Raw genomic sequence first — 12,031 nt, 5'->3', positions numbered from 1 at the left:
AGTAAAGAATAAGATTGGAAGATCATGATTATGTGTACTTAAACCATATTCTGTTTTAGTATCTAAATGGGTAAAATACATAATAAGGTAGTCATAGTCAGCTTCATCGCACCAAACTTGAAATCTATATTCATTCTGCATTTTCAGGGTTCATTGTTACTCTCTGGGAAAGACATACCCATGAGTATAGTATGAAATGATATTTGTAGTGCACTAAATCTCACATCTCTTTTTATATATTGTTGTTTTTTTTTATTCTCTATTCTAGTGAGCTCACTCTCTCACTAAATATTTGTTAATATTGTGACTCCAGGTACTTCGTCACCCTGACCATGTTCCTGGGGGTGTTCTGCTGTGGGCTCACCATGAGAAGATAGTGGTTGTGGACCAAAGGATTGCATTTGTTGGAGGACTAGACCTATGTTATGGCCGCTGGGATGATGATTGTCACAGGTATGATAGATAGTGCTTGTGGTAATAAGATTTAAGGGAATCTGTAAAGAAAAATGTATTTATTAGGCACAATTTTCTAAATGTTTTGTAGCAGTTTGAGATAAATATCAATACAAATATAATGCAGTGGTCATTGAAACTGCTTATATGTGTAATTATGATCATTAAGATTTTTAATGAACAAATGACATGACCTGGTATTTGGATGGGGGGGGGGGGGGGAGTGGAAAAATAAATAAATGTTGTGGGAAACAGCATTACAAAATTTGGAGCATGGACTCAGTTGTGAACTATATTCACTTCCTTCAGCAACACGGCCTTGTGTTCCATCCATTTCCTTTTTATTTACAGATTAACAGATGTTGGTTCTGTGAGCCTGTCATGCAGTGAGGAGCCCGAGACTGCCTCGCCTACCCCACCTACATTTTGGATGCCACCGCATGCTGCCCCAGTATGCCCCATCAACAACAACAACAAAGAGGATATGTGTCCTATTGATCTTGTACTGATGGAGACTGTGACTGAGAATGAAGATGTGTTTGATGAAGTAGATAGCTCTGATAAAGTAAGAAAGGAGTGTGTCGTTGTCTTAAAGGGATAATAACTCTTCGTTTCGGCCAAAAAATTAATTTTCTTGGAGTAAACAACAATTTTCCCATACTTACCAATGGTTAATGAATCCATTTTTACATTCAAAGTTAGTCCCTGGTTTTTTTCTAAAAAGTTTGGTTTTTTGTTAAAATCTCTTAAGAGATTTTAACAGAGTATAGCCATCAATGGAGGTAACATGGTCTAAAGACAAGCTCAGATATCAGAAAAAATAGCTGTAACTGCCATTATTGGGTAAAACAGAATATATTATATTTCTATGAGTTGTTCACAATGTTTTTATTGTGAAATATAGATCTCATACGAAGAGTTATTATCCCTTTAAGCTAAACATTATAAATTTTTTGAATTAAAGGTACTTCTATTAGTAAATTCATTCTTATTATTTATCAAAATCATGATAAGCTAATTTTTTTAAAGTTAGGTATATAATCTAACTTTCTGTATGAGACATTTCTTTTCATTTAAAAAATACATTTGAAAAGTTACAATTTTATCTCTCACTTTTCTCAGTTCAAGGACATCCCATTTATTGATGAAGCTGAAACAGTGAAAGAGTCACACAAGGAGAAAAAAGAGGGTGTTCATCCAAGTAGGAGTCCAAAAAAACCTACAGTGATGGTGCCTGTCAATAAACCTCCAAACCCCCCCAAAGCTCCAATAGGGATAAAAAGAGGAGTTTCAGCACTGAGTGATATCTCAGAAAAAAGTGAGACAGGCAGTGATGAAATCAGTAATGCAGATGTCCAAGTTTCAGCAGTTGGGACTGATTCTAATGGAGAATGTAACAAGGATGAAACTAGGGAAAACAGAGAAGCTGTCTCCGACAAAGAATTAAAACAAATGGGAAAAGAAAATGTCTTTTTTCCTTCTCAGAGTACAAACACAACAGCTTTTAGTGATATTGTTCAACGATTAATGATTCACAAAAATAGACTACAAGAGACATTTCCAGAGGAAACAAAAAATGCAATTACTGTGGATGCTGTGATAGAGCCAGTACAGGAAGATGGAGGAAAAGGATCTGTAGATCCCGCAATTGCACCTGATCCAAATGACTCAAATCAGATTGGAAAGTTTGAGAGCTTAGCAGTGCCTGAAGATGACTCTACTGTCCAAGATGAGATTGATAAGAATCAGAACATATTCATGCCAACCGAAGAGGCTGACATTGGATTGACAGGAAAATATAAAGTTTCTAAAGTAGAATTAGATGACGGAAATCAGCTTCCTGAGACCAGATCAAAAGAACTTCAGAATATGAAAACTGTGAACAACAATGATGACGGATTAATAGAAACACCAAAAAAAGCTGCTGGAAAAGAAACAGTTGAGAGTGACCCTGTTGAGAGCCAGAAAATACTTTCTTTATCACCTAAAAGTAATAGAAAAAAGAGCGCCCTGAAATCTCCCAGCCCCATCAGTACACCTAAAACTGAGAGAAAGGAAACAACAATAAAGAAAAGTGAAGTAACCTTCACTGATGACCTGGAGAAGAATGAATTAACACCTAGAGCATCCCCAGCCACTCAGAAGAAAAAGAAAGATGTAGCAAAATCAAAGCAAAATAAAACAAAAAAAGATGGGCAGCTTTTATTGCAAGTAGATAGCGATAGATCTTCATTTGACTCTACAGTGGAACCGAAAACAAAAGACAAGAAATACAAAAAGAAAGAAAAGAAAACAAAATATAAGAAAAAAGATGACATGGAAAGTAAATCATTAGAACATCTGGATGAATCAGATGGGCTCTTGCACCAAAAGATTGAAGGTGTGAAGGGTTCAGCTCAAATAGATACTGACGTGTCTTCATTTGACTCAGCAGTAGAACGACAAACAAAAGACAAGAAATACAAAAGGAAAGACAAGAAAAGAAAAAAGAAGAAAAAAGATCACAAAGAAAGCAAATCATTAGAACATCTGGATGAATCAGATGGACTTTTGCAGGCAAGGTATGAAGTATGTGAATCTGATTCGCAAGAAAACTCCACACCAGAGCCAAAAAGAAAGTCTAAAACAAAATGGAAAAGCAATAAAGACAGTGATTCTGATGGAAGTGATGAATCAGACAGCAGTGATCCAACAGCAACTTGGCCACGTGCCAAACTTGTTCTAAAAAAAGCAGTCCAGAGAATGAAGTCGAGGCTTGGATCATCAAGTAGTGAGGAAGATGGGGAAGATGGGGAAGCTGAACATGACAAGCATTACAAAACATGGACCGCTTCCAAAATGACCACCATGTCAAAGGCTATGGACAATTTCAAATTAGGACTGAAAAGTAAAAAACCCCAGGGATTGAAATTGAAGATTGAAAGACAAAATGTCCCCACATTGGTGGTCAGTTCTCCCTCCCCAGTTGGCAGTAATACAGATCTTGCCTACGAACATTCTGATGATGAGCATCCTGTTGGTGACACCAAGCGTTTAAGCAAACCTTTAGATAGATTTAGGAAGGCCAGTAGACTGGTAATATTTTAATAGCAGTTATTGTAACTAACTGATAATGTAATGAGATTGATTATAGAACATTTTACTATAGGATGCAAGGTAAATGGTTCAGCGAATTTAGTTCTGTTCCAGGTTAATTTGTACCACTTACTATTTTGGTAAATTATTTTTGATGTGACACAGAGTTTTATAGATTCCTGATTATTTAGTATTATCAGACTTGGACTGATGACCTCCCTACTCTGTATGTTGCTTATGAATCCTCACATGTACTACTTAATGTAAAGAGTGAAGAAGATTTAGATTTCACTGTGATTATAAACCTATGATCTTAGGAAGTGACCTTTTATCTTTCTAGGCATCCAGACTTGCATCTATGCACTCAGTATACCGCCAGAAATCTGTGGACATGACGTTGGAAGAGGAAGATAGCCTCATATACAAGTAAGTCATCTTGAATTTTTAATTTGAGTATCAATGTGCCTTAATATTGTCATAAGATACTTTTTTTTCTCAAAGCACATACAATTCCAGAAAAAAGTAGAATTTTGTTTGATTGGGATGTTTATTTCCTGTTAAGCTTTTTGTATTGATGATTTTTTTTAAATGTGGCATTCCAAATTTGCTGATTTCAAAGTGTGTTTAAAAAGACAAAGTCTCACTTTAATCTAAGATTTTATAGTAAAGTCTTGTTTAAGGGAAATAATAGGGACCTTATTTGTTTGATTTTAATGTGTTTTCTTATCCATTGATACTTTGTATGATTCAGTGGTAAATGACCCTATTTCTCCACAGAAGGATCGATAATTTTATTTTGCTATCACTGTAATAGAAATAACCACTGGCACCAAGCCAGAGAGCTAAAGCCTGGCCAGAAAATCTCAAACATAACTGCATAAAACTGTTTCTTTTTTACTCAACAAAGTTTAGTGTTTTTTCCCCAGATGAACATGTTGGTACTAGGAAGAGTGCACGAACAAAGATCAGTCAATATGAAATTTTGAATATTTTAGGACTAGTGGATTTTAAGCTAGTACTGTTCACAACTTCTGATCTAGATGGCAAGCTTGTGGGAAAGTGAAAGTATTGTTCTATTTAGGAATTATTACAACTGTCTATGTTTATTATGAATATCCATTCCCTTTTCTGTAGAGGAAACAATTTTGAGGGAAATAAGGTAGTGTCACACCTGTCGTGTGTAAAGCATCAGTTGGTAGCTGTGTGTTATACTAAGCTGTGTAACAGATGTATAAGGTAATGGGACTGGCATTTTGAAGGAATGCAGCTGTTCATGTGATGTTGTCACTCGTAGTAGACTTTGTCTTAGGTCCTTTGTCTGTTGTATTTTACAAAGCTTATTTTAGTGAGTCATCAAACTAACTGTTATTTATAATTAATTCTTGTTAAAATGCACAGAATAAGCTGTGCAATAACAGCTTGGTTGCATTTTGTTGTTTTTTACACTATTTGCTATTGAATAATATCTGTGAAACCATCAAAAACAAAACTAGAAAGGTTTTTTCCATTTATTAGTTGGATATGAGCAGGGGTAAGAAGCTTTTCTTACTAGTGAGAGGTACATAAGTACATATTTTGAAAAGCCATGTTGTGGTTAGCTGAAAAGAAATAACACCAATATCAATCTTTTATTGAAAATGGGGTTGGTGGGGGTGGGATATATATATATATATATATATATATATATATATTCACGTGAAGCATCAGCATGTATCATTTGTTTCATGGTAGCTGCATGTTCAGGAATGTTATTGCCAGTATTCCCTTGAGCAGCTCTATGTTACCATGTGTCTTATGCTGTATGTGATGTATTTCATTTTCAGAAATTCTCCTGCTTCATCTCTTTGTTTAAGGTTTTTAAGCCATTGCTTGTGAATGGGATTTCTTTTTTATAATATTTTTTCGCCTGAAAAGGTGTTTGTGTCTTTATTAGTAATATTTAAAGTTTGTATGATTTTAGTTGCACAATTGTTATGTGTCTTGCATCAGGTGCATAATAAGGTAAGTTTTTTTTTGACAAAGCTCATTGTCATTGAAATGAAACATGTTTACTCCTAGGCAATTCATGGACAAACAAAAGATGTTGTATAGCAGCAGATTGTGAGTTGTACTATTGGCCTACACTATGCCTTCCAGCTTTTTAGAATCATAGTAAAAAATTGAAATTGATTTTTTATTCATGATTTTTATACATGAAACTGTTCATTGTATAATAAGAACAATTTATGTTAAAAATTCATTTTCAGCACTTACATTGATTACAAATTCATTGACAACTCAAAATATAATTTATCTCATTAATTGGTTGTTATCAAATTTGCATGTAATATATTTTCATAAAAATCTGCTTTGTACAATAAAACAGTCAGTTTTGTTATGTTCAATTGTACAAAATGTGTTTCAAAAGAAATTGTACTGTTTTTCTACACAGTACTGACATGGAATAAGTTTCCATCCAAGCAAGGCTTACAAATAAGATTGGTTTGCTTAGTAAGGCATATATTGTATGCGTGTTTTTCATGGTAGTGCTTGCCTTTGAGATATTTCCTCTCAACCGGGTTTTGTAGGATTGCAAACATGATCAGATAATGTATTTTTAATATGAGCTGCACACTTGACAGTCACTTATACCTAATTACTTAAAATCATGTCTGAGAAATAAGGCAGAAGTTTTCTCTCATCTTTGCAGGGGTTTTAAAAAATCTAGAAACTTCAGTAAGATTTCATTGTAAGTTCCACAATTTATTTATTTTTTGCAATGGTAATCATGCGTAGCTTTCATAGCTTTCATATGATTTATTTTCCTAGCTTTCATTATTTGATTTATTTCTCCCCAAAGGTATTATTTCTGTGGATTTTTCTCCATCACTCTATTCCTTTTCTACTTTTTGTTTAACCATGGTGGTTTCTTTGGAATGAAGAAAGCAAACCTCATTTTCTGATAAGATTATTAATTTTCTGTCAAACTCCACTGGGATTAGGATCTTGCATTAATGCAATGTTTCATTTATCTGTTTAGTTATTTGCTTCAATTCATTATTTTACAGATATTTCTGTAAGCTGCAACTAATGCTTAACATATGACAAAATTTTATTTGATATTTTTTTATAACACTTTGTTCATTGCTTTATATGGGGTTAGATTTTATTATCCGTTGCTTGAATCTGATAGGAGGTAAATTTGAATACCCAAACTATCAGAATTTATTTCTTGCTTTAGTAATGGCAAATGCATTTGGTAACTTTTGCAGGTTTGTCCTCTAATTTTGCTTTCTAATTGGATTTTTTTTACCAGTTTACAGTTTTATTGATATTCAGTTTTCTGTTTTTAGGAGATAAAAAAGTGTTTTTTAAGATTTAGAGAAGCAGTGTTGTATGATAGCATTTTCAGAGATATTTATTTTAATAAAGTGGTTGGAAGGCTAAGTGGTATTTATAAATTTGAATTATAACATTTATCAAAGTTAAGTTCTCATGAAGACTATCAGAAGTTTCTGTAGGGAGAAGAAAGGTTGTTTTATGTATTTTGATGTGGATTTTTTCATGTATAGCACACATGGATCAGCAATTAATGAGGACCAATTGAAGGAAATGGGACTTGAGGGTAACACAAAGATCTGGATAGGCAAGGACTATGCCAACTTCATCTTAAAAGACTTTGGTGGGGTAGAAGAACCATATGCTGGTAAATGATGCCATACACACTTCTGTTACACAATCTTTCTTTTTTCCAATTAAATTGATGGAACTTAAGAATTTTTATTGATTTATCAAATCTTATTATGATTATATCTTGTCAGTCCTATTTGACAAGTTTTGTGCATGCATTATCTATGTATTTTTTAGATTTCCATTTATTTTCTTTTATTACTCTTGATTAAGGCAATTGTAAACTTTGAAAGGTAACTGCATGTCAGCTGACTTTTTCCGAAATTTTTGTGTTACAGACAGTGTAGACAGAAACACCATTCCCAGAATGCCCTGGCATGACATAGGGAGCGTAGTGTTTGGAAAACCTGCCAGAGATGTCGCTAGGCATTTTATTCAGCGCTGGAACTTTACAAAGGTGACACCCACTTATGATGATGCTTGGTCATGACTGTACTCACTACAGAATAAAACACGTAATTAAGATTAGGTAGTTGATCAATGATATATTTTATGAACAAGTAGGATATGCATGAAATGGCATTTTTGTTTCTTGAAATTTATTTGAATCATTAAGTGTATCTTATTTGTAGTAACTTATGAACATTGTTAATAAAAAGCCATTTGCAAGACATTTTCTATTTTGTTACTAGCAAACCAAGGCCAAATACAATCATGACTACCCTTTCTTGGTGCCAAAGTCTTATGAACATACTGCTGTCCCTCAAGGACTCAGAAAATACTCCTTTTACTGTAGAGCTCAGGTAAGAGATAGTCACATAATATATGAAAACAGACATGAAAACTTGGTATGTTAAATTGTCTTGCAGAACAGATCCAATGCTTTTTGACCATATTTATACTGCCCAGTTTGACTGAAGTCTGTAATACTTTTTAGTTTCATCACTCTCATACTTTATATATGTATGTATGTATATATGTATATATATCTTTATTATGATTACTGTTGAGTAGGTATTGCGTAGTGCTTCCTCCTGGTCAGTAGGAATAGCTAGAACAGAGGACTCCATCCAGCAGGCATACATCAAGGCCATTGAAGATGCCAAACATTACATTTATATAGAGGTGAGTTCAAGATTCTTTATTGGTAGAAATATCCAGTTGCAAAGAAAAATTCTTTATTTAGTTTCACAGTCCATAGTAGCTATATAATTCAAGGATTTTATTTCATCCTTTGTATTTATTTTGTCTTAACAAGAACAGTGAATTATCGATTTGGTTTTCTGCATGCGATTTCTTTTTCTTTTTTTTTTTTTTTTTTGCAAATGGAGTTACCTCAATCATGATGGTTTTATTTGATGTTTTAGAACCAGTTTTTCATCACTGTGTATGAACATCCAGATGTTCATAATGGAATAGGAGAGGCCTTGTACAAGAGGATCATCAAAGCTCATGAGTGAGAATATTTTTTCAAATTCTTTTACAGAATATTATATTTGATAACCTGTATGATTGAGGTTGAAATATTTAAATGATTCTAAATATGAGGCATCATCAACTTGAAGAGTAATCTATGAGATTTTGATACTTTGTACTTTTTTGGTCCTTGCAGTTTTGTTATGAATGAAGTACAGTCATCAAAATACAAAAAATCTAAATTTATAATGATGTGTTTAGCGAGTACTTATATTTCTACAGGAATAATGAAACATTCCGTGTTTATGTGGTGCTGCCATTACTGCCAGGGTTTGAAGGAAAAATAGGTGATACAACTGGTGCCGCTTTACGAACAGTTACACACTGGAACTATCAGTCCATTTGTAGAGGAGGGAAGTCACTATTAGAGAGACTTCTCAAGCACAGTAAGTAAACCGATGAGAGAGAGAGAGAGCAGTTTTTGATAAGACTATGACTAATATGATATGATTTTTTCTCAAGTCATTGTTTTAAAATCAACTTTAAAAAAAATGTGAAATGTGCTTTTCTTATATAATAATCTCGACTTTAATATAATGTTACATACTTTTATGTTCAATTTTAATGCCTTTCACTGACTTCAAACAGATTTGTTATCAAAAAAGTTGTGCTTTTGTTTACTTTAAGTGACAGACCCTTTCAAATACATCTCATTCTATGGTCTGAGAAACCATGATGTGCTGAATGGAAAACTTGTAAGTTTAAATTTATGATGCACAAATGATGCTCTTAACAAATATGCTTGTTATAGAAATAGATGGCTGTTTACAGCTCAAAGAATTTGAAAATGGCCAGTAGGTAATTTACTTCACATTCAAAACTGGGGAAATAAAGACTAATAGTATTTTTTTTGCATATTATCCTTATACTTAATCATAAGATAATAGAAGTAAGATATGACAATTGAAGATGATAAGTGAAAGCAACATTTTCCTTTAGCTATTGAAAAATGCCAAGTCTCTCATTAAACTTAAAAAAAAACTTATATAATGTAACTTTTTCATTTTGCTATAACCTGAAGATTAAATGTCTGCTTACTGTTTAATGCATAAATGTAACCATCTTTACCCTTAGGTTTGTGAGCTGATCTATGTGCATAGTAAGATGTTAATTGTGGATGACAACTTGGTGATCATAGGCTCAGCCAACATCAATGACCGCAGTTTGTTAGGCAAAAGGGATAGTGAGATGGCTGTCCTATATGAAGTAAGTTATTTTCACTTTTACTCCCTTGTGTTAAGGATGTAGATAACAGGGGTAGCTATCTTCTAAACCGACCAAGATATACCAACATGTTACATATCAATAGAAAGCTTATTTCAACAGCTCTTCATTTCATATCCTTATTTTATTATGTAATCCTTACATAATGAGATATAATGCTTAATAGGTGTGCTCAACATGATCTTTACACCTTAAAAACTAGAAGTCCACTACAAATGGACATGTGTAGACAGCTTGACTCGTGAGCCCTCATAGGGATCAACAAGAATGCGCCTCAAATTAGCGATATGTGTTAAATTAGCAGAGATATCAAAATAAACTTGGTTTCCAGTTCAACGAGACCCCCTAGCCTAACTAAAGCATGCCTAAGTTGAAAACGGAGCTGATGTTATGAAATCCCAGACACATACTTTCAGACAAACCTTAGACCTAGCGAATGAATACCAGCTTTCATCGGTTGAGAGTTCTAATTAATTTCGACACTGGTCTAAATCGTTCTCTTGAAGCCATAAACTGAAGTGGAGAAATCAGCCTTTTAGTGCTCCCCGGAGATTCCAACGTTATATAATCAGTGAGCTGCATTGGCAAGCTGAGAAATTTAGTTATTTATACTGGTTCAGCCCTCTACTCACTGCCTATGTAACTGTCACTATGTCTTTCATCCATTTTCAACATTATTATTGAACATTTTCAACCAGAGGCCCCCTCCATGTATTGACAGCAGCCACCATGTTAGTCGTGACGTCAGCCTTCTTCACCACGTGACACCTAGGGGGAGTGCCTTTGCCCATATACGTCTCATCTATATGTCTGCTTTTTAAAGCTTTAATAGATCGTCAGAATTAAGTTCACTGATAAATTCAAAATGAAAAGTATTGTTTGGCAAGTGAAAGCGCGACGTTACTCACAGAATGTGAAAGGTTAGCAGCAATCTAGTACGGGAAATATACAGCTGCACAGTGGAGCTGCCAATCAAACACATATATGGACAAGTGTGACCTACTTTAAAACTCAGACACGCTACCACAGGGGTAAATCAGCAATTAGGCTAAAATTACGGGTTTATTTGTAAACTTCCATTATTTTAAGATAGGCTGATATGTAGTTGATATTTCATCTATCTAATACTGACAAATTCAGAAAAACACCCAAATTTTGACAATTTACTGTTATCTACATCCTTAAGATAGAAACATGTTCCAGTAACTAAAATAATTCTAGAACCCTCGTTATAAGGCCTTGAATACAAGATGTATTATCTTGATAGATTTGGTATAGTATTCACTGAGTAGGTTTTAGTGATGCTGTTGTGAAATGGTTAGTCTGTCACTCTGTCTATAGTTTGAAATATGGGCCATATTTGGTCTCTCTTATCAGAATATTACCAGCTAATTCCTGTCAACTAGCAGATTGTTTGCTTAAGTTTACTTCTGACACAAAATAGATGGATGAAGCTAGATGTGTAATAATTATTTGAAAAATTATCAAGGGATATATTATTTTTCAAATATGCATATTTAAAAAATAATATACCACTTGATAATGTTGTGGTGTATTGTCTTGGAAAAAAATGGTATCTTCATGTTGGTTTTTAGTGCACATATTACATTAGGCATGCCATTGTGCTCTTGTTGTGCAAGTGAGTGCGTTAGTGTTTGGTTTTCGTCTATTTTTATAAGTGGCCTTATGCCAACTTTGATTAAACAATCCATCACCATTAAGCCAAATTATTGAATAGTGTTAGTCATCTAATATATAAGTGAAAAGTAGCTAGGGAAACTGCAGCACTAATATGCTTAGGTATATCACTGTAGATTGATAAGTGTGTGTGGATTTGTGTATGCTTGTGTTTATGATTTTTTTTTTTCACCTTTAACCTTTTTTTTAAATTATTTATTTTATTCCTGTCCATTGCACTGAAATCGTGAAGCAATTTTAAGTCCACATTAATGAAGTAAAAATAAAATGGGTGAGTCATAATCCATTTTCTCCATTTGTTCATTAGAGGCAACTAAATTTACTGACAGACAGAGCAGTGTGCTCTGGGAATTAGTTTGTAGAACAACTAATCTATCTCTAATTTTTTTCCTGTTCTTCCCCAAGGACAAAGCTACTTTGGCTTCCAAGATGAATGGAAAAGATTATGAGGCAGGGTTATTTGCTTCCAGTCTCAGAAGGACAGTATTTAGGCTAG

At 33.8% G+C, this 12,031-nt stretch overlaps 1 protein-coding gene across 8 annotated transcripts in view; it reads left to right on the top strand.

Annotated features, from left to right (window-relative positions):
• Positions 1–12,031, top strand: part of LOC106178936 (phospholipase D1) — a 29,237-nt gene that overhangs the window by 13,460 nt on the left and 3,746 nt on the right. For 4 of the 8 annotated variants that reach the window (XM_086998946.1, XM_086998953.1, XM_086998951.1 and 1 more), the window contains 15 exons: positions 314–453; positions 805–1,018; positions 1,576–3,528; positions 3,869–3,954; positions 4,663–4,764; positions 6,218–6,256; positions 7,080–7,213; positions 7,476–7,594; positions 7,830–7,940; positions 8,152–8,262; positions 8,505–8,593; positions 8,836–8,999; positions 9,241–9,308; positions 9,688–9,819; positions 11,941–12,026. In XM_086998946.1, coding sequence (XP_086855072.1) covers positions 314–453; positions 805–1,018; positions 1,576–3,528; positions 3,869–3,954; positions 4,663–4,764; positions 6,218–6,256; positions 7,080–7,213; positions 7,476–7,594; positions 7,830–7,940; positions 8,152–8,262; positions 8,505–8,593; positions 8,836–8,999; positions 9,241–9,308; positions 9,688–9,819; positions 11,941–12,026 — 3,548 coding nt within the window. Of the gene's footprint in view, positions 1–313; positions 454–804; positions 1,019–1,575; positions 3,529–3,868; positions 3,955–4,662; positions 4,765–5,586; positions 5,629–6,217; positions 6,257–7,079; positions 7,214–7,475; positions 7,595–7,829; positions 7,941–8,151; positions 8,263–8,504; positions 8,594–8,835; positions 9,000–9,240; positions 9,309–9,687; positions 9,820–11,940; positions 12,027–12,031 lie in introns of all 8 variants that reach the window. The other 4 variants (XM_086998947.1, XM_013562338.2, XM_086998948.1 and 1 more) reach the window with 4 other exon arrangements.

This window comes from Lingula anatina, chromosome 1 (genome assembly GCF_051362555.1).
Source record: "Lingula anatina isolate TDL-2025a chromosome 1, LinAna3.0, whole genome shotgun sequence".
Classification (NCBI taxonomy): domain Eukaryota; kingdom Metazoa; phylum Brachiopoda; class Lingulata; order Lingulida; family Lingulidae; genus Lingula; species Lingula anatina.
The sequence above is the reverse complement of the archived record's forward strand: the minus strand, read 5'-3'. Positions and strand labels throughout refer to the sequence as shown.